Raw genomic sequence first — 24,668 nt, forward strand, 5'->3', positions numbered from 1 at the left:
GCTGGGATTTCAGGCGTGAGCCACCGTGCCTAGCCGGCACTTTTGCTTTTTAAGTACTTTAAATCTGTTCCATCATCTTCATTATGACCCTGCAGGTAGGGAGGAAGCAGGCTATTCTTAGCTTCCCTCTCTTTTAGCAAGAATGAATCTGGGCCCAGAGAGATTACTTGGCTTACCCTGAGGTCTAATATTGAGTAGCAGTGAAACCTGGTCTCAAAAACGCCATCCTTGGACTGTTGCCACCACAGTGTCCCACTGCATGTGAAGGAAAGAGGCAGCCTGCAGGAACTTTGACCCTCGTACTCTTTTCAGTCCTACTGTGGTTGTTCCATAGGAAAGGGCTTCGGGCCCTGGTGTAAGATGACTAATGTCCTCTAAGAATAAATATGTCATCCCTGTCACACTTATATTTTCCGGCAGACCTTTGCAATTTTATGCTGTTTTCATAAGCAGTTAGTATTCTGCTATAAATCACTTCATTTTACATCCTGAAATATTAATAACATAATTATTTATGCTTCTTAGTTTCTCCTGAAGGGGAGAGAGATTGGAGGAGAGAGAAAGTGGGTGGGAAAGAAGGGCAGAATTTAATTTACTGCTTTGGCGAATCCATTTTGCTGTACTTTTTTAGTGTTTACGCAACAGTCATGGGACACAAAGATAGCTGTATATCCTATTGATGAAATGCCAGGGCATCTTTCTAAACCAAAGACATCTCTATATAAATGGTGTTTTCTACTCACATTATCTTAGGTTTATTTGATTCTCTGTCAAATTGTCCATACAGTCCTAAATAGGTTGTTAGGCAAATGTGTATATGTTCCTGGTGCATTTGGAGACAGTGTAAGTCCTTGGCCGATTTATAAAAATTAGAACACATGGATTTAATAGCGCTTCTCCAGTGCAAGCCCTGCTGTTGTGCCCTGTGGCAGGTTCAACAAAGACCTTCCCAACAAACAAAGCACCTAGCCACCTTCTTTTCCCTTAGCATCAAGGAGTGCCATGCATTGGTTTAAATAAATATCACTGTTCTCCACAATGAAATCTTCCACCCTGCCTCAGGCGACAGCAAAGTATTGACAGCTAATATTCACCATCATTAACAAATTGAGCCCCTGCAAAAAGACAAATCCTGTTTATCTTAATGTATAAGGTACTTACGCTATTGCAAATTCTAGACACTTGGAATTTAGTGAGTTCTTGACATCAAATGTGTATGTGTGTAAGGTCGCAGGGTACATGATACATTTTCATACTCTCCACAGTAGCGAGTCCAGAACAGGACTTTAAATCATCCCCCCCACCCAGATAATGTCCTGGATACACTTGTTCCAGGGCTTCTAGAAGCATTGGTTTCTGAAATTGCCTGTGTAAATCACAGATTTTTAACAGCTTTATTGTTAGACAGGAGTAACCGCAGGTTTATATAACCATTCTCCTCAATTTCAGTGAAATAATTGGCAATGGTTAGGAGTTTAGAATATGGTTCTTAGAAGGAACATTACCAAAGAAAACACTGGCTGCAACTAGAAATAAGGACCCCTTTTCACCAATAACATTGTTGGTGTGTGTGTGGTGAGGAGTGTTTGTACCTTTCTTTGACTAAAGGTCAGTCTTTGTATTAAAAATAGAAAAGCCAAGCTCACAGTTCAGAGTTCCTGTTCACTCAGCAGATGCTTTAAGGGGTTGCTGATAGCTTAAATTTAGTAACCTTTTCAATCACTAATTCTTCAGGGTTCCTTTCAAGATGTCTTCCCATGACATCTGAAAACACAATAAATTTTAAAAACATGTTCACCACTTGAATCTGAATATGGAGAAGGCCAAGTGCAGACTCCAAAGCCTCTCAAAGGGATTCTCCAGATGGCAAAATGATAACAGTTTTTGGATTTAAAAAGTAAACGTAAGTGCAGTTTTTCACTGTGGCAGACTCAACAAATACCCTATTAGTGTGTTAACCACACTGATGAGACATTCAGGCCATAGATCAATAATGGATGACTTGAGAACATAGATGTTAATGAAAGAGTGGATGGCCAATTTGACTGTAAGTAAATACCTATATCTTAATGGTAACCAGGAGAGATATAACCGTACAAGAGCCATTTGACTGCAGTGAGCTATGATGATACCACTGCATTCCAGCCTGGGTGAAAGAGCCAGACCCTGTCATTAAAAAAATAAAATAAAGTCATTTTGATAGTAGAGACAGAGGACAGGATCTAAACGTAATAGGACCTTTACCTACTACACTGCTTTCAAGTACCTAGCATTCTATCCCACCTTACCAATTTCTTCATGTATTCATTGATTCATCACACGTTTATTGCCTGTCTCCAATGGCCTTCTCAAAAGATCTCAGAATTCAAAGACAAGCAGAAAAAAATATCACAAAACAATGTGAGTAGTATATTTAAATTATTTGTTCAACTGTTCAGCAAATTTTTCTTGAGCATCTACTATGTGCTAGGCCCTGTGCCAGACCCTAGAAATATAATGTCAAGTGAAACAAATATGCCCGGAGTCCTACAGTCTAATGGATAAGATTTTCATTAATTAGTTCTGACTGCATGATCATTTAGCTGGGGGATGAAAATAGAATGAATCATGGACTTCCATAGGGATTTAGACCAATGTCACATGTCACTGTGGACCACACAGTTCTTTTCCCATTTGAAAAGAGAGACAGACAGATAGAAAGACAGACAGACAGACTAGAGCTTCTCCCAGTTGTCACTCTCTTCCTTGGAAGCTGACACCACTTGTGATTTGAATGCCCTGAGAATCTTACAGCACTCTGGCCCGTCAGGCAGGAACTGTGCTGCCCGTCTATAGCTGGAAGAGGTGACTTCAGTTTCATGACAGGAAAGAAGGAAGAAATTGGGCATCCAATAAAACCAACAAATTTTGGATGAAAATGAGGCAACATATTTCTAAGCCTGGATGAAAGACGGAAATCATGGAGTGGCTTTCTCCTACCGCATCCCACCACTGCTAAACCGCATGAGAAATATTTCTAATAGGGACCAGGAAATCTGCCAAAAGAAACAGTTTCTTAGAGAGGGAGGCTGAGGACTGAGGTTCCTGTCGTATAGATCACCCCAGCTGCCAGGAGAGAATTACTGTAGGATGGAAGGTATTTGTTTACCACAGCCCCCGAAGTCCGCCTCCTCTGGGAGAGAAGTGGTACCAGCCCCCTGGTTACTCATGCAACTCTGTGGTCATATAAATGTCAATGTTGATTTGTTGAAAGGACCCCTTCACCTGGGATGGAGAGCGCAGTTTGTTTGTCTCTAGTGCCAGTACCTTTTTCAGGCCACCCTATCAGAAACAGTCTTATTTTTGAACCAGTTAAGAAAGGCCTCTATTTTTAAAGACTGACTTGAAATCTTTCTTTTTTTTCTGTTTAAGTAATCATCAACAGGATTTTTAAAAAAAAATTTCCAGCTCTCCTCTCTGGCTCACTTAGTTTTAATTCTGTTTTGTCTAAAACTTATCAAGTGGTGACTTGCTAGGGTGGAGCCAGGTGACAGCTGAGATTAGAAGGCTTTCTGTTCTGGCCTCAAAGTGCCTTCTTCTTTCCCATACCATTCTATAATTACATTCAAATAGTCTTAGCCCTGAGAATCTTGGTCACAGACTATCTTGCTTTTCTTCTTCTCCAAATAAATCCATCTCTAGGAAACTGTCTTTGTTTAGCTTTTGATTTTTCAAAAGGAGAAAGGATTTGAATAGTCAGTGTTTTATTTTTATTTGTTTTCTAGGATCGTTGCTTTGCATTTTTCCATATGTTTTCTTCCCTGACACTTTTCTTATCAGAAACTGCCAGCCTTACCCCGGAATTCTATTCTACAAAAACACTTTCTCCTGTTATGGGCTTCCTAGCTTACAGAGTTTTTGGTTTCTGTTTAAAACACTTGCTTCACTTTGAGAAAAGTTTGAGAAAGCAGAAAACGGTAAAATACAAAGTGAGTAATATTGTGAGTATCTGAGAAAACTTACCAGATATTTTTGGGAAACACTGATAGGCCATAAAAACCTAAAAAAGTTCAGATTGAATACCCCTTATCCAAAAATGCTTAGGACCAGAAGTGTTTCAGACGTGGGATTTTTGTTTCTGATTTTGAAACGAAACTGCATTATACTTACCAGTTGAGCATCCCAAATCCAGAAAGCCGAAATGCAAAATGCTCCAGTGAGACTTTTCTTTGTGTACCACGTGGGCATTTAAAAACATTTCAGATGGTGGAGCAGTTCAGATTTTTGGATATAGGAAGCTCAACCTGTAATAAATGTCTTTTTCCCTCACTGTCTCCAGTAGATTCTGTTTCCTAACCTAGCAGATTTGCTTGTTTGTTGTTTGTTTCTCAGCCTCACTTTCTCCAGCTGCCGTGCCTTTTTCCAAGCCGTGCTCTCTTCATGAATATACTCCGTTTCACTTTCCATTGCCCCAGCTCAAGTCCTATCCCTTACGTGTAACTGTTTCCACTCTTCCCAGACCACATTCATCTTCTCTTTCTCTGAGTCCTGATGCACATGCATTCTAGTACCTCCTTACTTCCCAGTTGAAATGGTCTTATCCTTTGAATGTATAGTTTGCAAGGTTTTTGAATAACCTATGAGGACCTATGATCTTTTCTTCAAAGAGAATTGCCATGGCACTGATGATTTTCACTCTTCATTTCTTAGGAAACTCTACCAGTTTCTTAGGTCTTAGGCAGGACCCAGTGAGTCAACTAGTCTAAAAATCTCCATGGGCTCCAGTCATGGAGAGTTTAGGTAACTGAAACAGGAGCAGCCACCTTGCCTCAGTTCCTCCTCTTACCTCGGCATTTCCGAACACCAAGTCAGCATAGCCAGTGCCCCACTTCGCCGTCACTTACCTTGTGGATTCTTTTTTTTTTTTTTTTTTTTTTTTTTTTGAGATGGAGTCTTGCTCTGTTGCCAGGCTGGAGTGCAGTGATGTGATCTCAGTTCACTGAAACCTCTGCCTCCAGGATTCAAGCAGTTCTCCTGCCTCAGCCTCCCAAGTAGCTGGGACTACAGGCATGCACCACCATGCCCAGCTAATTTTTATATTTTTAGTAGAGATGGGGTTTCACCATTTTGGCCAGGATGGCTTCAATCTCCTGACCTCATGATCTGCCTACCTCGGCCTCCGAAAGTGCTGGGAGCCACCGCGCCCGGCCATGTCTTTTTTTTACCCCCGGAGAAACACTGGTGAAAAACCGTCTTGCAGGACCAGCCCTTTGTACTTCCACAAGGATCAGTTAAAACTGAGATTTGATCTGGGGAGGGTTAGACCAGGTGTAAACTCAGCCTTCACCCTCTGTTAGTGAGGTCTGCTGCAAGCATGCAGTGCCTCAGGATCTGGAGATTTGAAAACAGAGTTTTACAAGATAACATCTGTCGCCTCTCCATGAGCAGTGCCTTTGTTTTAGATGGAGAGATGAGCTTCCCTACTAGGCCGGGGAGATAACCTATTGCATAGGAACTGCAAGATAAATAAAACCCAATCTTTACTACCTCTCCACCAGCACCTACCAGCTCCCATGAAATGATCGCTGGAACAATACATACTGGCTCCAGGAAGGTAATCAAGTGGGTGCTTCTGTGACTGTTAGAATATTGTTTTCATTATGGAAGCTTCAGTGTATCACTTATTTTTGTGGGTAACAGTCATGGTCAAGACCAAAGATAAACAGAACATTTGTCTTTAAAATGAACTCCCTGCATGTCTTTGCCAAACCTCCTGAACATGAGATCAGGTTCAATGAGAAGTGCTTTCTACGCACCCATGTGTTCAGGAATGATATGTCGTGATTTGAAGGATTTTAGTTATCCAGTTTTCAAGCATATTTTTAAATATGGAAATATAAGGCAGACTGTTTTTCCCATCTACACTCAGATTCACATATTTTCAATCAAAGCAGAAATATTCAGTTGTTTCTCCTTTAAAAAGAAGACCAACACAGAGTTTCCGTTTTACAAGATGAAAAGAGTCACGGAGATGGAGTGTGGCGATGGTTGTACAGCATTATGAATGTATTTAATATCGATGAACAGTACACTTAAAAGTGGCTAAGATGGTAAATTTTATGTTTTGTGTATTTAACCACAATAAAAATGGTAATTGAAAAAATAATAAAATAATAAAAAGACCAAAAAATGTGGTCTCAAAAACACAATGTTTATTCTTTCTATCACCCAGTATACTGTTTTACATAGGAGGTGTGCAAAAAAATTGTTCCACATAAATAAGTGACTATAATGATTCCTGTATGCTTGTTTTATGACTATAAAAATATCATTGACTATTTTGAACTGAGTAATGGGAAAAGTTGTGTCAGTTTTCCCTTCCTAGCAGCTTATTAGGTTAAAGGGTAAATACCAGAGCAGCAGGAATACGATAGGATTGTCAAGCAGGTAAAACTGAATATCCATCCTCCTCCCAAGCTATTTGTAAACACCAGCATTCTGTGTCTCTCGGTTTCCCTGTTTCTTAGATGCTCAGCCTACAGAAGGAGAGAGAGAAATCTGGAACCAGATCAGCGCCGTCCTTCAGGATTCTGAGAGCATCCTTGCAGACCTGCAGGCTTACAAAGGCGCAGGCCCAGAGATCCGAGACGTATGTTAATGATCATACTGAACTGACAACACCAGAGGAGCGAAGGGAAAACCACACATGCACACAGACATACACAGCAAGATTAAGTAATAGCTATAGTATTTCCTAGAGTACCAGGAAGAACAAGAAGGGTAATGTGTCCTTAAAAACAAAATGCATGGGCCGGGCGCAGTGGCTCACACCTGTAATCCCAGTACCTTGGGAGGCCGAGGTGGGTGGATCACCTCAGGTCAGGAGTTCAAGACCAGGCTGGCCAACATGGTGAAACCCCATCTCAATTAAAACTACAAAAAAAAATTAGCTGGGCATGGTGGCAGGTGCCTGTAATCCCAGCTACTTCGGGAGGCTGAGGCAGGAGAATCACTTGAACCCGGGAGGCGGAGGTTGCAGTGAGCTGAGGTTGCATGTCGCACCATTGTACTCTAGCCTGGGCAACAAGAGTGAAACTCTATCTCAAAAAAAAAAAAAAAAGTTAAAAAAAAGCATGAATGGCCCCTTTTATTCTAATGCATTAATCTGCACACACAGTGCTATAGATTAACATTACCCATTCTCTTCCTAAACACACAAGTGATATTGCAGGACTCACATTTAAACAATAACGTGTCAATATATTATTTCATTTAAGGGAAACAATGTAAAGTCTGTGAACAACAGTTGAAATATGGACCGTGAAGTCTGGGTGGACATGTACTTTCCGGCATTTGGTAATTACTCAGGCAGGTTCCACCAGTGTGATACACAAGAGCCAAAATCACCTTGCTTTCAGTTTGTCATCTCAAATGTCTTGTGAGATTTTCTAAAATTAACAGAAAACAAAACAACAACAAAAGCAAAAAAGAAAATCACCACTTTGATTTTTGCAACTTCCCAATACCTTAAAAGCAAGAAACTTCACACTCTTTTTATTTGAAAGCATTAGTTTTGTGGCAATACCAACACATACATATATGCATGCAAATACACACATACACACACACACGTACACATGCACGCATGCACACAGTACTGCCACTGCCCCCATGCTTCTGAAAAGCACACCACCACCACCATTATAATCCTCAAGTTGCTGAAACTCAGACACGGCGGAGTTTCTAAGAAAGTAACAGTCTAGTAAGAGGTGATTTTTCTACTTAGGGGTCACCATTTAATTTAGGTAATTTAGGTAACATTACAAACTGGCAGGAATGCAATACCTATTAAAGAGAAAGGAAATGTCTACAGAATTTGCACTTTATAATGAGCACTAATTCCACTTTAGAGGAGTCAAATGGTGATGGAGAGGGCTGAGTTTCTTCCCACTTAGATGTGAATTTTTTGTATTCAAAATAACAGAAACAAGTAAGATGACACAGGATGTAATTGTAGAACCACTTGCTGTGTGTTCAAGTGTTAAAATTTCCATTCAGAATGAGTATCTTGGGGGACTATCCACTAAAGCAGTGTTGATTTAAGTAGTATACAGTGTTAAAATTTCCATTCAGAATGAGCATGTTAAAGGACAGTCCAACGAAGCGGTGTTGATTTAAGTAGTATACATCAGCAAAGTATAGCAGGGATTGTATTTTAAACTAAATCTTAGGGCATTTTGATGTGGAGCTTACTGCTTCTTTTTAAACAGTCAGCGCTACTGTGTTTTTGTAGGCAATTCAAAATCCCAATGACATTCAGCTTCAAGAAAAAGCTTGGAATGCAGTGTGCCCTCTCGTTGTGAGGCTAAAGAGATTTTACGAGTTTTCCATTAGACTAGGTGAGTATGTGTTTGTAGTTTTCATGGCCCACATATGGAGTTCTGTTTTGGTGTTTGAGTAGGTAGTGGGAACAGGTTGGCATATTGGAAAATGCCCCACATCCATCCACTGTGTCAAATGAGAGGCCATGTATGAACAACAACTCTTGTCATGTTCATTTCTTTCAGTCCACCACAAAGTTTCTTCCCCTGAAGTTATTGGCACATTTAGTGTGTCTCTACTAGTGATTTTTCTTCTTGGTCCTGTTCTCATCTGTGTCCAACTCTTAATAGTTTTACTGCAGGCTGATCACATTTCTGAATAACAGAGAAGTTGAAAGATAACAGTTTACCTGCGCACCCAACAAAGAACTTGCTTGTCTGGAGTCATATGATAAAAGTAATAGAGTAAAATATAAGAAAAACAAATATAACACTATTTCCTTAAGCTTTAAAAAACTGTGCAAGCACAGGAAGTACAGGATGGCTTTGTAGATGTTGAGCAATGCCAAATCTGATTGGAAATAAGATCGATATGACCAGCAATAGGACAGAATCACTCCCCAGGGAGGAGGCTTCATTGGTTAATACAGTATATCTTGAATGAGGAAGGCATGTTCTACTCTACTTTTGCCATTAAATGAGTGCCACAGATTAAGAGGAAAACAGAGAACTTGAAATACATTGGGGGAGTAATGACCATGATATTGAGAGGACTAGCAGCTAAGATCAAGGGAGGTACTTGAATGAACCAAACTGCTTTTCCAAGAAGAGAGGGTTTCTGACAACTCTCAGATAGAAGAGAGTAGAAGAGAACATAGACTTCTTTCTACGTTTCCTTAAATGGTAGACCCAGTGAATGGAAATTCTGAGGAACCAAACTTTTGCTCTACAGAAGGAAAACAATTCCTTATGAGAGCAGGCCAAGGTAGGACTGGCTGCCTCAGAACAGAGTGTATTCTTATAGATGGAAATATCTCAAAAAGGCCAGAGACATCCCTGTAGAAATGCTGTAAAAGTTATGTAAGAACTATATAGACCAGATGTCTGCAAACTTTTCTGTAAAGGGCCAAATCATAAATATTTTAGAGTTGTGGGCCGTCCTGTCTTTTTTGCAACTACTTGCCTCTGCCACTCTCACGTAAAGGCAGCCCTAGTCATTCCATAACAGAATGAGCAAGGCTGTGTTTTAATAAAACTTGTGTTTATTTACAAAACGCAAGTAATGGACCAGATTTGGCCGATGGGCTATACCTTGCCAATCCCTGCTTTAGAGGATTGGTTAAATGACTCTGTGCTATTAGAAATATATTGGAGAACAAGCTATAAGGGAATGTTTAGAAACAGACAAGTGGGAGTGGTGAAACTGTTGCAAGAACTATAATGGAGGTAGATAGGGCAATGGGTACATAGAAAATTATTCCTGGGATTGAGTTAGTGTAGATGCAGAGAAAAGTTCAATAGGGGCAGAGGTCTTTCTTTGTAAAACCAGTCATCTAACCCATGTGTTTAGAGCACTGTCTCACCTCATCCTGAATCATGAATGGCTGTCTCATGCACATGACCCAAAAACACATATTTGTGGTTTTCTAACAGAGTCAGAAATTGAGATTACTAAATATGTCCAGGTCCAGCTGAGCGTAGAGAGAAATTTACAAAACACTGTGGACATGGGGGGTTTCCGCATGGGAGACCCCCTGCCTGGTCATGTGGGATTCCTTCTCTTCCTGGTCCACATGCAGCACACCTCACATAGTTATCGGGAAAGACCCAAGCAGGTGATCTCTGAGATTGTCAACTGAGTCTGGGAATTGTGTTATTTGGACTTCGTTGGGCCACCTCCAATATATCTATTTATCCCTTTGATTTTCAGAAAAAGCACTTCAGAGTTTATTGGAATCTCTGACTTGTCCACCCTACACACCAACCCAACACCTGGAAAGGGAGCAGGCCCTGGCAAAGGAGTTTGCGGAAATTTTACATTTTACCCTTCGATTCGATGAGCTGAAGGTTAGGCCACATGTGCTGTGAAAATTTAAGGAACTTGTACTGAGTACCTACTGTTTACAGCTGCTCTGTTAGTGCTGTGGGGTGGGTGGGTAGAGAAATGAGTAAGATGTAATTCCTTCCCTAGAGAGACATATAATGTGGTGAGAATTTGCATTCCATGTGGTGAAAGTAATTTAAGATGATGATTTGTATATGGAAATTTTAAATCTGCCAAATGAAATCAGAGAAAACCTTTTCAAGTATCTGTTCCGCATTGAGACCAAATACACTTTCCCTGAAATCTAGCCCACAGGGCATATTTTAAAATAATGAAGTTGTGGGTCCTTATTTTTAACCAAAAGTTGCTTTGGCTCTTATGTAACAAAGAGAAGTCCTGGAGTATTTATAAAATCCAGTGTCTGGGCTCCTAATGCATATCCCCCATCTGATACTGAGAGATGACTTTCACTCTTGTCTTCTGAATTTCAGATGAGGAACCCGGCTATTCAGAATGACTTCAGCTACTACAGAAGAACCATCAGTCGCAACCGCATCAACAACATGCACGTGAGTCCCTGGGTCGCCTTGAACTTGGCACCGTTCTCCATGGCTCTTTTGATTTCTGCATCAGGCAGAGCACAGAGAGAAGACAATGTCCTTGTCTGTAATTCAGTTCCAGAGAAGAGTATTTGGAGCGTTTGACTTTCTGTTTATAAATCCGTCTTCTCTTCTTATTTTCATCAGCTAGACATTGAGAATGAAGTCAATAATGAAATGGCCAATAGAATGTCCCTCTTCTATGCAGAAGCCACACCAATGCTGAAAACCCTTAGCAATGCCACAATGCACTTTGTCTCGGAAGTAAGTGAAGTTGAGCAACGAGGTGCTTTTTTTCTTAATTCCATACAAGAGCTGCAAGCAGAGCTAATGTACATTTGTGTCTCCTATTTAGAACAAAACCCTGCCAATAGAGAACACCACAGACTGTCTCAGCACAATGACAAGTGTCTGTAAAGTCATGCTGGAAACTCCGTAAGTTAAATCAGAGGTGTATTTGTGGTTGAGACTTCACCCAGCCAGTGTCTGTTAAGATGATGATGTTAATGACATGTACCATTTGGGTCAACACCTTAAAGTTTTCATGTATATTATCTGCTTTAATTTCATTAAGAACTCTGGGTGTTAGGTGTCACTATCACTATTGCATAGCTGAAGAAGCTGAGGCACAAAGTGGTTGACTGACATCCCAATGACTGCATAGCTTGTTAGGTGGCAGAACCAAGGCTCAGATCAAAGATGCTGTAGAAGATGTGTAAGAACCAAATGGAGGGTGTGTTAAATGATGGGGCATCATGATAAATATATTGTAGAGAAGATGTAAAACCAAGAGTTGACATGATAAGACTGTTTCAAGAGTGAGAATGGAGGTCTCTCTCTCTCTCTCCAAGTTTTTTTTGTACCTAAGCTAGTTACTACTAGTTAGATTTAAAAATTATTGAGACTATTGGGGATGAAGCAGCATGGTAATCTGTGCTCGAAATTCTGAATGCCACTTATGTCTGTAGCCCCTACTATGCCTGTAAATAACTGGCCTGACTCTCTGAGCGTTGGTTTCCTCATCTAATGAAGTTTCCATAAGACCGTCTACTTTGCAGAGTCTTTAGGAAGACCAAGGCATCAAAAGTACCTTATAAAATCTGATAGCCTGTTCAAATGTAAGATGACACTAATTTCAAATATTTCACTTGTACCAAAGTTAAGATTTATTCCAAGGCAGAAATAGTAATCATCTTCATTGCAGAGCCAATTCATAATGAAATAGATGTAAGAAAGCCTCTAGAAAAAAAGCTTCTAGAATTGGCCTGAATTATCTGAATCATCAGTGACCCTGTCAAGGTAAGTGAACAAAATTCAAACTCTACAAATACTCTCGGATGCTCAATGAATGGTACATAATTTTTTTAGGTATTTTTGCCAATCCAATACAATCTGCAGCCTGTGTTTTAACAAAGGAAGTTACTCCGACTGGAGACATGATAGCTGCTCCGTAGAAATGAGCCTGATTCTTTTTCTCTGTAATGAAGCCATTACTCTCTATAATCTTGGACAGCCAGAGGGACCTGCTATAAAATATTCAAGATTGATGGGTGGAGGAGTGATGTACATGATGAGCTACCTTGCTGAAGGGCAGATGAGAAGGGAATTTACTGCCCTTTAATTTACCTTATTTTCACACTGAATTGCTGGTTGAATAGATTCAAAGATAATTATCATCATGGATTTACTCAGGAACATATTAACTGGTTGTTGCAGGTCTGGGATTGTTCCCAAGAGAAGATTGGAGGCATCTAAAGTATCCAGTTGTGGGGCCAAAGAACGCACATGTTCTGACAAGGAAGTGATGCCGCTGCTGTTTCTTCTCTTGCAGGGAGTACAGAAGTAGGTTTACGAGTGAAGAGACCCTGATGTTCTGCATGAGGGTGATGGTGGGAGTCATCATCCTCTATGACCATGTCCACCCTGTGGGAGCTTTCTGCAAGACGTCCAAGATCGATGTAAGAATAGTAGTGAAATGTGCTTTCCAAATAAAGGACCCATGAGTGTTGCCAAACAGACCTTGTTTCTCTTCCTCAGGCTCCTCAAGACCACTCCACTGACAGTGATCTTTCTAATATGCACAGCCCATCCTGGCAGCTGTCCTCACTGCAAGATGTCCAGGCTTTTTCATGTGCTTAGGACAAAACACTTAACCTCAAAAGCATAGTAGCAATGCTACGATGCCTATCCCCTCAGTCTCTAATGGAGCTGAGCAGCTGGACAGTCACTCAGCTGCACGCAGTCCCTTCATTTACCCAGTGTGCTGTACAAATAGATGGTTTCTATTCTATATGTGTCCTATTGTGAAGAGTTGGGAGATACTGCGTTACAAGACACCATGGTCAAATCCCAGATTACCCTTTCACTTCCTCTCCCACCACTCCCTACCTGTTGCTCCACTCAAGTCCCATGCCTTTCCTCATCATTTGGATATACATGATATGTGTGAGTCCTTTCTCCTGCCCAGAGAGCCCTTCCTCTTCCTCTCTGATGGGTGGGTTCCTTTCAGGCATGCTTCAAACGTCACCTCATCTAAGAACACATTTTCTGCATGGGATGAGCCTTCCTGCTTCTCTGGCCCCCAGAGCACTCAGTTTTGTATTTTCTGACTCCCCCACAGACAATTTCTTGACAAGGACAGAGACCATAATCTATACACCTCATGTCTGCTCTATTTCCTCACACAGTACCTGGCACATAGTGGGTGGCACTCAACAGACACCCTGTAGGGGTTTTGATGGATGAATGAATGAATGAATGAATGAAGATAATTGAAAACACATGATTTTGGCGCACAGTTGCTTTTCTGTTGATTGTGGCATAAAGCACATCTCCTCTCATCCAGCACTTGCCTGCAGCACCAACCCAATAGTGTATCCCATGTATTCATTTAAAGCCTTTAAAGTGCAGAATAGCACCTCTTGGTAGTAACTTACTCCAGAATAGCTGAGTCTGGGTGGCACACTGTGTTCACTCATCTGCAGAGAACAGCGTCCTGATGCTCTGGCCCTATGCAAGAGAAAGTCTACATGCCCAAGAGGGCCATAAGTCTGAAGAATGCAAGATAATGTATCAATGAAAAATGTAACTTGGGTTACTTATTTTGAGTTTCTGGGTTCATAGTATGGTTAGTCATGTTTCTTCATAGACTCTTTATTATTTTTAATGTAATCATTTCTATTTACCAAGAAAATAAGTATTTATGTTAAAAAATTTTGACATTTAGGAAATTAAGATGTAGTAAATTAAATATATCTGTAATAACCTCACCATAGGCGGAGGATCACCGTTCATACAGCAGCATACGTGTGTACCTTCTTTCAATGTAGATGCTTGTGTGTATGTGTGGATGTCCTTAACAAATTAGGACCCTGCTTTACGTGCTATTTTGAAACATATTTCATTTACATAGAAGTATATTATGGGCATTTTTATACCAATAAATATTTTTACTGTATCCTTTGTGAGGCTTTAACATTTTCGTACTATAGATTGAGTATAAATAACTCTATAAATATTATTTGACTGTGGATTGAGTTCATTACCTGAGACTCATAAGATATTCTCATTGCCATAGCCATTTGTTAACTTGTCACAGAGTCAACAATTAAAAATACACTGGGTAAAATTATGCCTTGTAGCCCTTATCTTTAAAAAGCTTGGCTTTATATGTCATTTACTGAGTCTTTCAGTCGAGGCTGTAAACAGTATATCATGTTAAGTCTTCACACATAGTCTTGATGAAGTTTGCTTTTGTCCATGGAGGTCTCACTACATAAGGTTTGTTCATACGGACGTTTGCATGTACCTCTAAGAAAGTTTCAGGTTTACCAAGCACAATAAACCATTTGAGACTGACCTTTTTTTTAATGACATATAGGGTCTCCATTCAGATGCTAGTCTGTTTCTAAGCCAGTAGTTATAGGCACTGGGCTTATAAATCATTAGGGCATCAGCATCAACTGTGAAAACCCCAGGATCTCTTTCTGAGGGCCTGGGGGAGGCACTGTGTGTGTGCTTACAAAGGGCATGCTTTGGAGTGCAGAATAAACATGCAGTGAGCTCTGGAATGCCAGGGGAGGGAGAAACTCATTTTGCTGAAGAGCAGAGACAGAGGGTAATGTTTGAGGTGGACCTTGAAGAAGATGTAGGATTTTCCCAGGAGGACAGAGGGAAAGCAGAGTCCTCCAGGCAGGGGGAATCATCAAAGTGGCCGCCAAGGCGGCACAAGCCATTTAGAGAAGAGATGCTAATTGTGGACACCAGGAAAGGAGGGTTGGGGTGAGGTGGTGTTTTCAATTGATTTCCTTGGAATCTTTTGAAATGGCCCAATAAGGAATCACCTCTTAATCCCTGTCCCCATCTCAGATATTATCCAGAATTCCAGACCCCATTTCCCATGGACCCCTGAAATCTGGCCATCCCCAAACCAGAGATTCCCCTCCCCTCCCAAACCTGTTCCTTCTGCTGGGTTCCTGTCTCAGGTATTTCATCACCCTCCAACAAGTCTAATCCGGAGCCTAGAATTGTCCCTGAGAATGAGGAATGACTTCTTCACCGCATATCTCATCAGTCACCAAATCCTATGGAGCTGACCTCCGATTAGTCCCTGTCTCTCCCTGCTCCTCCATGCCCACTGCTGCTTCCACACTTCACCACCCTCAGGGGCTCTCACTGCCCCTCCTCTCTCTGTTCTTGCTTCCTTCTGGTCCCTTTCCATATTAACCGCATCACTAGATTATTTAACACCTATCAAGGATGTTTTCCACAGGTAAAGGCCCCCAACTCCTGAACATGCTGTTGAATTCACACTGCATCTGGCCCCAACTGCATCCTTGACAGCATCTTGTTATTCACACCTACAGTTTTAATCACCCTAAGTGGAACTCCAGATTCCCAAACAGTATTCCTTGCTCTTCCACCCCTTCCACATCTGCGTTCTCACTGCTTCTTAGGCCTGGTTCACAAGAACACTTCCACACTATGATAATCAACTATGCGAGAGGGACAGAATGCATCCCTGGGTCTGATGCCATCTCAGGCCTGGGGTGGCACATACCTGGCATGCTTGTAGCTTCTCCCAATCCGGTATGCATGACAGACATCTCTCGTTTGCCATGACTTTGTTTTTTGATAAACCTATAGTGATCCTCACGATTCCCAACCCTGTGTTCTGGTAGCTTCCATCAGTCTATCAGGGTCTATCAGGCCTGTAAGATAAAGCTTTTGACATACAAGAAGCACAATGATGGAGAATGTTTCTAAGGGCTGTCACAAAAGGGGCCCTTAGTATAACCAAATCCAATATATAACAGTGTGTGAATAGCTTTGCAGAAAGATTCTTGCCTTGCCAAAAAATACTCCAAGATGCATGATGAAGTGTAATCTATATAAATTCAGTTTCCATGCACTTCCCAAATTATGGGTCAACTGTATTATACGGACACAAAAAGCTAAGACACTTGCCTAGGTTTGTGAAGATACTAAAGAAACAAGCATGAAGGAAACTCAGGCATTTAGCCTCTGTGAAGTTCACATTCTGAACAGTGGCCCTTCATCAGTCCTCTCAAAGATGGTTGAGACATAGACCTGGACCTCCAGGAGCTCCTGGTCTAGTGAAGGAAAGAAGTTAATATGGGCACAAATTCTCCAAGTTTCTCTGACAAATGACAGAGCAGTTATGGGAGCACGGAAAGGTGTTGGTTGCTTCTATCTAATGAGGGTAATGAGGTCAGAATAGGATTCCAGGAGGTGCTGGTCTTCAGCTGGGTATAAAATAAGTGTTAAGGGTTTGCCAGTCAAAAAGGTGAAGGACAGAAAACATTCAGGGCAGAAGAATGGCATAAAATTATTCTGATTTTATTCAGTAAATCTCAACTGAGCACTGAGTGGACGGAAGGCCCTGCATTTGCCTCCATAGTACAAGGCAAGATCAAAGTCTCAAGTCTTTGTCCTTAAAGCCAGGCAAGTAAAATGTACAATTACAATAGGGTATGAAAATTGATGATGATTGCAGTCATACAGAATCCTCTAGAAGCCCAGAGGAACTGCTCACCAGCCTGAGGGGGTAGGAAAGCCCGTTGGTCATTTCTGTGTTGAATTTCTATGAGAAGAAATAATGTGACATTATAGGCGTGTGTTATTGTAGGTAGATATTGGCATAGACAGTATTACTAAGATATTAACAAACATTGTGCTTTCTCCTCCTAGATGAAAGGCTGCATAAAAGTTTTGAAGGAGCAGGCCCCAGACAGTGTGGAGGGGCTGCTAAATGCCCTCAGGTGAGCTTCAACCCTGTGTCAGGCTCACAGGGAACAGCCAACATTTCAGGGCTATTGAACATTTAAATACTGGTGTGGATAGCACCAAACTTAACCCTTGCATATTTTAACATATTGAATCTTCCTAACAATCTTTTGAGGTCGGCACCATTTTTATCATTCCCCTTTTTAAAAATGGAAAAAAATAAGATTTAAGGAAGTCAAATAACTTGCCAAAAGTCACACAGTAAATGGCCAAGCTAGGACCTAAACCCAGGTTTGGGTGACCCCACGGGTCATGGACCTAATTCTCAGCCACACTGCTTTGGGGCTTATAGGGATTCCTCAGAACAAGAGGCTTCCAGGCTCTCACTTTCCACTTTACCAGTGGTTTCCAAACCTGGCTTCACTTGAGGATTATGTGGGTACCCTTTGAAAACATTCCATGTGATTCTGACTGCATGTGACTCAGACCAAATGAATTAGAATCTCTGGGCTAGGGTCTCAGGTATCCATTTTGTGTTTCTTTGTTTATTCTAAAGCTCCCCAGGTGGTTCACATGTGCAGCTACCAGAATTGAGAACCCACTGTCTAGATGCCTAAGTATTTGGCCAGCTGTGGCATGTTTCAGCTTCTCACTGCTAACAAGTGATGCCTAGGCAACTGCTTTCTTCCCAGGGATGCATGTGCTTAATCCGTTTCAGAGAGGGGATGCTTTTTTTTAGCTTTGACACATCTATAAGAATTGCTTGAATCACACTGCTATGTAAATCATTCTGATACTAGATTGCAGTCTAGAAGGTTTATGGTCCCTGTTGTCTTATTCATCTTTAATTCCCCTGTGTTCCTCTCAGTGTTGTACATGCAGTAAGTGTTCAATAAGTCTAAATGGGATGGATCAATAATGCTCTACCTATGTACACAACACTCATGTTTTATACTCCACTTCTAATCACATTGTCTCATTTAATCATCACAAGTTAGAGAGGTAAGGCTGATCTGTTACCCCCACTTAATAAATGAAGAAACTGAGACACACATAAAATGAACAAAATAGACCCTGAGGTTGATGCTGTTTTGCTGAGTTGCTAAGTCATTATCCTTTAGAAGAGACTTAGTATTAATATAAGAGCCTTCCAGAGTCTATGGGAAAAATCAAGGTTTTCTCCTGGTGTCCATTTCACACCAGGATGACTTTTTATACACAGGAATAAAGCTTTAACTTCTGAATGTGTTGAGCTTTCCAGCTTCATTCAATCAAGCAAAACTGTACTAGGCCATGAGTCCCATCTGATTTGTTAGAATTTGTGCCTCCTGGAGGCACTGTGATGATGTCAGAGGAGAACAGGCTCTCCAGATAGCAAAATATGGGTTTGAATCAGAAATCACAAATCACAAATCTCAAATCAGTAACCTTGTGATCTGGAATAGGTCATTTCACCTCTCTGAATCTTCGTTTTCTTTTCTATAAAATGAAGGCAATAACCTTACCTTTACAAAGTTATTGTAACACGAAACTTAACATGGAGTGCCCACGACCTGGCCAAAGTTTTATTACGTGTTAATTCTCTTTTCCTTCTTTTGCATAAATGATTTCTACACCCGGCTATTGGGAGGCTGCAGATTGCACCATTTTTGTGGGTTTGCTTACCTGGATTTGTGCCCCCTTGTGGTGGCAATGAGGTTAATTAAGCATTGCCAGGAAAGTGGAGAACCATAAACATTCAGGTTCTGGGCAATGTTGCTATGCAAATCTCTATTCTGAAATGTGTGAGTCAGCAGGGGCAGCCTCAATGGTCAGGATTCTGCACTCAATCCTGTGAAATCCACCTCCCTGGTAAATGAGACTGCTCATATCTCCTCTGTGTAATTATTTGATTATGTAAAATATCTACTTGGTTTAATAACCATGATACAATATTCCTTTGGAAGGAAGAATCAAATATTAAATCTGTCTGAAATGACTGTGAGCATTGAAGTGTGGATTTTTGTCTAAAGAAATAAGCCCACATATCAATTGTCTTTCCCAAGGTAAAGATGGGCTGGAGCTTACACAGAGCACTGTTTGCCGCTAACCTCTACCATTCTGTCTCCATCCAGGTTCACTACAAAGCACTTGAATGATGAATCGACTTCCAAACAGATTCGAGCAATGCTTCAGTAGAGCTCTGCTCAAAGAAGAGGATCTATGTGCTGACCTCAGAAGATGTATATGTTTACATAATTTAATACAGATTGATGTTAATACTTGTGTATTTACATAACCGTTTCCTTCTTGTCACTGAAATATATGGACCTTAATTTGTATCCTAACTGACTCAACCCAGCAGAGCATAAATTGACTTGAGAGCCTTACCTTTGATGTCTGAAATGAAACCCCCTTCTCCAAAGGCAAAATTCAGAGACTTTGATCTTTGCTACTGGAGTCCTTTAACAACACCTGTAACGATAAAAAATTCCTAATTGTTTGTGGTAGTATTTTAATTCTAGACGTGTTATCTCTCTGGGACGTATAGTTTATAGAAACACAAAATATTTGATTTCCTGTGTCGGCTCAGCTACAAGAAACACAACTGTTATCTTGACAGAGGAAGAGGGGAATCCAAGAAAAATGCATGTGGAGAATTAAACCCAAGTGTTCTGAATTCAGCACACCCCTTCTCTGTCCTCAGACTGGAGTCCACACGTGCAACTTTTCTGTTTGCACGTGTTTTATTAATCAGCATATTCCTTTTCTGTTTGGATTTATATCCCTCTAATGTTCTCCTTTAATGTTCTCCTTTAATTTCACAAGAAAAAAAAACTCCTGTATTTTAATCAGTTAGTAGGAGAGCAGCAGAAATAGATAGATGTGCTGTTGCCACTGGACTGATGAAGGTGGCTGTCTTGGAACTGGGAGACAGGTCCACAGAGGTGCACTCAGGCAACAGGACAGCCATCTCTCTGCTTCAGCCCTCTGCCTATAGGGATTAGGGAAATGGAGCTCTGGCTTTGAAGTTATTTGTGAGTTTAGCAACTTCCAGTTACCTGCAGAGTGCTGGGTGCACAGCACCCCCTCATAGGAGCCCTGTTCTCTGAAGACTCTACAAGAAAAAAGGTCTAGGGTACTCCATTAGCTACCAGAATGGTATAGGGGAATTTAGAGGGGAAAAAAATCCATGTTTTCTGTTTCCCAGGTTTTTTAAAAGTAGCTCTTCCCCAACCCCGTTGCTAGCTTGTTGCAATGTGAAAGCTCTGGTGCACCTGAATTTACTCCTGGCCTTACTAATGATTCATAGTGTGATCTTGGGAAACGTTTTTAAGCTTTCTGAGTCTTAACCTCCTTGTCTCTAAAATGGGCAATTAAAACAATCTTCAAGAGGCCTGTAAGGTTAATGCCAACAAAACGACTGACTCTGCCCTTCTTCCTTAGGAAGTAGTATCCAGCAAGCATTGTCCCACCTTGTCTTGTTGATGAACAATATTATAAAACCTGCAGTCACTCTGTCTGTAGATCAGAGCTTAGTTCGAATGGAACCATGAAAATCTTTGATTCTGACCTCCTAAGGAAAATGAAACCCAGAGGGTGTGGTCATACTGGATGGCTCCCATGCGGGCCTAGAACCCAGGATGCGTCACTCTTGACTCCATGTTCTTCCTTTTATACCATATGGCTGTGAATACATACTATGGGATGGGATTCAACCCTTCTAAGTAAATCCTCAGTCTGGTCTATATTGTTACTTGCCTGTTTCCAGTAGAAGGAGCCACCCAGATGTTTAGTGAATGATAATCCTAGAAGTTGAGTCTGAGTACATCAGAGTTTGGCATTATTTGCAATATCCCAGGAAGGAGCTGTAAGACACCATTGCTTTCTGGACTTTAGTGACCAGCTGATCTACCCTTGGATCCTCCAAGAAAAGGGAAAAAACACTTGTCTTATGTTGTTTTAGCAAGGGAGTTCAGTCAAGTGGCAGGAAAGATTCCCTGGTCTGCATCTAAACATCAGTCCACAGAGAAGGAAAAGGCTCTTTTACTTGGAGATTTTCAAGTTGAAGAAGTACAACTGCTTGGATGGAGGGCCTGTCATCAGAATAGAAATATGCTAGATGGTCTTCAAGACCTTTTTGAACCTATGGATTCTAAACCCTAGAGGAAGCCAGAATATGTGATCATACCATCTGAGGAAAGTTAGGAGATATTCATCTTAAGAGATATTCTATTTGGCAGTCACTTGTTACACTTGAGCAACAATTGTCTAAACTAGAAAGATAGAACCACACAATGTTTATCATCATTGGGTCAATTTCTCCCCCTCTATCGAGTGAGGAGATTAAGGCTTGAAGAAAGGAAAGGACTTGCCAACCACCACAGGGCTCATGAGGGACTTGGACCCATGTCCTGTGTCTCTACCACAGCTGACTCTCAGCTGGCTAAAGGAGAAAATGTGAGGAATTACCTGTCAAATTAGATTGAGCTCAGAGTAAATAGATGAGCACATTGATAACTCTAAATTAGACTTTCTACAAATGGGACCAAACATATGGAAGGGGCTGCTGGCCTGCCTCAATGTAGCCAGGCCACCTTGTCTCAAAGCCAAGACTCAGCAGTACATGGATTCTGAGAAGTCCAGGGTCTGAATTGTCTCTGATTACTGGAAGGACAGGTTAACTGAATGTCTGTGATCACTAACAGGTGATGGGCTTTGTGCCCACTCCAGAGATATTGTGGGAGACAAATTCTAACAGGCTGTCCTCCCGGCATCAGGAGTCATTGAACAATCATGGATTGCTGTGTTTGAGTTTTTGTTTTGTTTTGTTTCGTTTTTTGTTTTTTGCTTTGTTTTTGGTTTTTTGTGTGTATGTGTGTGTGCTGCATGCACATGCGTCCAAGACTTATGGGTGGTTTAGGGGAAAGTGCTAGCAACAGTGTCAATGTCATTGTTAACTATATTTCATATTTGAGGTCTCATTGTTTTCAAATAAACAGTGTTTTCCATGACTGTGATATTTATTTTTGGGAAAGCAACAAGGTAAAAATTATGTTTCTCAGATGCACTGCTACTTTGGCATTATGACTCTGTTCTGAGAAACTCTTTGTGCACCACTAGGAATTAGTAGTGAAAAAAAAAAAACTGGAAATGGATGTCTTCAAATGTGCTAATCATTAGGGGTGGAGTATTAACAACCAGAAAGAAAGGTTTGGATATTACCTTTTAACTACTAGTTAGTATCATGCTTGATCAACATTTGTTCCTAGTTATCACCATTAAATTAAGACATTAATGGTAAACTGAGGTTACTGATGCATCATCACATTTAAGTAAAAATAATTTCATGTTTTCCCCAAAGAAAAATTAAGCCTCCCAATCTTGGGATCCAATTGTGCAGTAGAATTCAGAGATTTCTCATTTAATCTTGTATCCTGTACAGCTACAAATATTTTTTAAATGTTAGGAATAAACATTGGAATTTTGTCTTAAAGAGTTCAAAACCTTGGAACCCAATTTTCTCACTACATCTGTAAGGGCCATTACAGACCCAAAGCTGTTTTGAAGTTTTCATATGTTGTTTGCTGAAGTCATTGTAACTTTTTGCCTGCTTTGCCTCTTTTTGTACAGGAGTTTTGAGTGTGAAATGAAAATTAAAGTTTGGTACCTATATTTAAAAATGCACCTCTATTTTATATAATACTGAGGGTTGAGTGGGTGATAAGCACATGATGATTAGTCTACATAGATATTTGCTAGACACGTACTCTGAGAAAACCACACCAGCGGCCCTTCACCTCTTTATACCTGAATTTCTTTTAGAAAAAAAAAAAAAAAAGTAATACCCAAAATGTGCTACTCTTGGTAGCAGCTGTCTTTTGTTCATTTTGGCAAGAGAACCCTGAATAACAGCCAAAGGCAGAAAATTACAAAAAAGGGCAGAAAATGAACAGAGACATGATTGATACCTAGAGATGCATGAGCCCTGCTTGTCCAGAGATGCTAAGAAACACTAATAAGTGATCTTGTATGCTTTCTTTTGAGTGCAGTAGTACTTTATGGGTTTGGCAAGATCAGCAAATAACCTGTTTTACCTTGAGTATATTTTTCAGACAATGTAAGCCCTGAAATGATTTTTTTAGCTGTTCAACTTTGAGGCTTTCCTAGAGGATTATTTTTAATCCCTGCACTTCTGAAGCTGATCACCTGAGACCTAATTGTGTGTACTCGCAGTGGCTCAGAATTCCCAAGAGAGACCTTCCATGATGCCCTGTGCAAAAGTCAAAAGCACAATTATTAGGATTATTTGTGGCACAAAGTGAAAAAAATAGAAATGGGAATTTTTCTGTAAATTGACAAATGGACAAATTTAAAGAGTCAAAAGCTAGAAGGAAAGAGAAGGGAAAGGGGCCCTGAAGAGTGTGCATGTGTGTGTCCCTAATTAAATGAGTGTTGAGAGTCAAAGACATGAATAAATAAGGAAGAGAGAATATGTGTAACTGTCAAGAGAAATACAGATAGTGAGGAACTGATGGATGATGGATGTGCAATTCAGAATAGTCTTTATACCAGCCAGAAAGTTGACTGTTATTCAGGGTTCTCTTGAAAGGATGGGAATGAGGAGCACAGCTAGCCAGATTCGTGAAACCTGGTGAATATTTGCAGTCTGTCTTCACACCTGATTTCACCTTTTGGCTTATCAATGTGTAGATAGAATTTCCAGGTGTTTTCTATTTGAAAGGTCTATGTTGTATTTGACCATCACAACTTAAGTGACTGATTAAATAATACTGAATTGTATTGATCAATTTATTTAAGGTATTCGTATTCTTTAAATACAATAATCCATCCAATACCTAAATCCTGGTGCAGACTGGCCCAATACCGTGCTGACCTCACCTTCATAGTGCCTCTTACATCATACATAAAGTTCTCGGCCATTCTGTCTGCTTCTGCTCAGAAGTCAAACTCTAAAGAAGAGAGGTTTTCTCTGCTGGTCCCATCAGGTTCCTGAGGTTGTGACTTTGATGCTGTAGTGCTTTCCTTGCCTATTTCTCTTACATAAATGTCTGAAAATTCTGGAACTGTTGGAAATTGATGGTCTGAAAATATGTGCTGCCAAATACCTCCATCAGATTGCCATTTGAAATTCTGCTATGTAGAATTTTAGGTAAATCTCATAATTGAATTTTAAAAGAGTGTCTTTGGAGACAGTTTTTGAAACTCAACTTAAGAAAATCTTTTCTTGGCAGGGCGCGGTGGCTCCTGCCTGTAATCCCAGCACTTTGGAAGGCTGAGATGGGTGGATCACATGAGGTCAGGAGTTCGAGACCAGTCTGGCCAACATAGTGAAACCCCACCTCTATTAAAAATGCAAAAATTAGCTGGGCATGGCTGTGCGCACCTGAAATCCCAGCTACTCAGGAGGCTGAGGCAGAAGAATCGCTTGAATTCAGGGGGCAGAGATTGCAGTGAGCTGAGATCGCGCCATTGCAC

General features: G+C 40.7%; 1 protein-coding gene across 17 annotated transcripts in view; it reads left to right on the top strand.

Annotated features, from left to right (window-relative positions):
- CYRIA (CYFIP related Rac1 interactor A) overlaps positions 1–22,852 on the top strand; it is a 115,874-nt gene extending 93,022 nt beyond the window's left edge. For 9 of the 17 annotated variants that reach the window (XM_065527390.2, XM_065527389.2, XM_065527387.2 and 6 more), the window contains 9 exons: positions 6,507–6,628; positions 8,273–8,378; positions 10,231–10,367; positions 10,836–10,913; positions 11,091–11,207; positions 11,299–11,378; positions 12,775–12,901; positions 17,154–17,224; positions 19,304–22,852. In XM_065527390.2, the coding sequence (XP_065383462.1) occupies positions 6,507–6,628; positions 8,273–8,378; positions 10,231–10,367; positions 10,836–10,913; positions 11,091–11,207; positions 11,299–11,378; positions 12,775–12,901; positions 17,154–17,224; positions 19,304–19,367 (902 nt within the window). In that variant the 3' untranslated portion in view covers positions 19,368–22,852. Of the gene's footprint in view, positions 1–6,506; positions 6,629–8,272; positions 8,379–10,230; positions 10,368–10,835; positions 10,914–11,090; positions 11,208–11,298; positions 11,379–12,774; positions 12,902–12,980; positions 14,401–17,153; positions 17,225–19,303 lie in introns of those variants that run through there. The other 8 variants (XM_074012300.1, XM_074012296.1, XM_065527394.2 and 5 more) reach the window with 2 other exon arrangements.
- Positions 22,853–24,668: the final 1,816 nt, after the last annotated feature.

This window comes from Macaca fascicularis, chromosome 13 (assembly GCF_037993035.2).
Source record: "Macaca fascicularis isolate 582-1 chromosome 13, T2T-MFA8v1.1".
Taxonomy (NCBI): domain Eukaryota; kingdom Metazoa; phylum Chordata; class Mammalia; order Primates; family Cercopithecidae; genus Macaca; species Macaca fascicularis.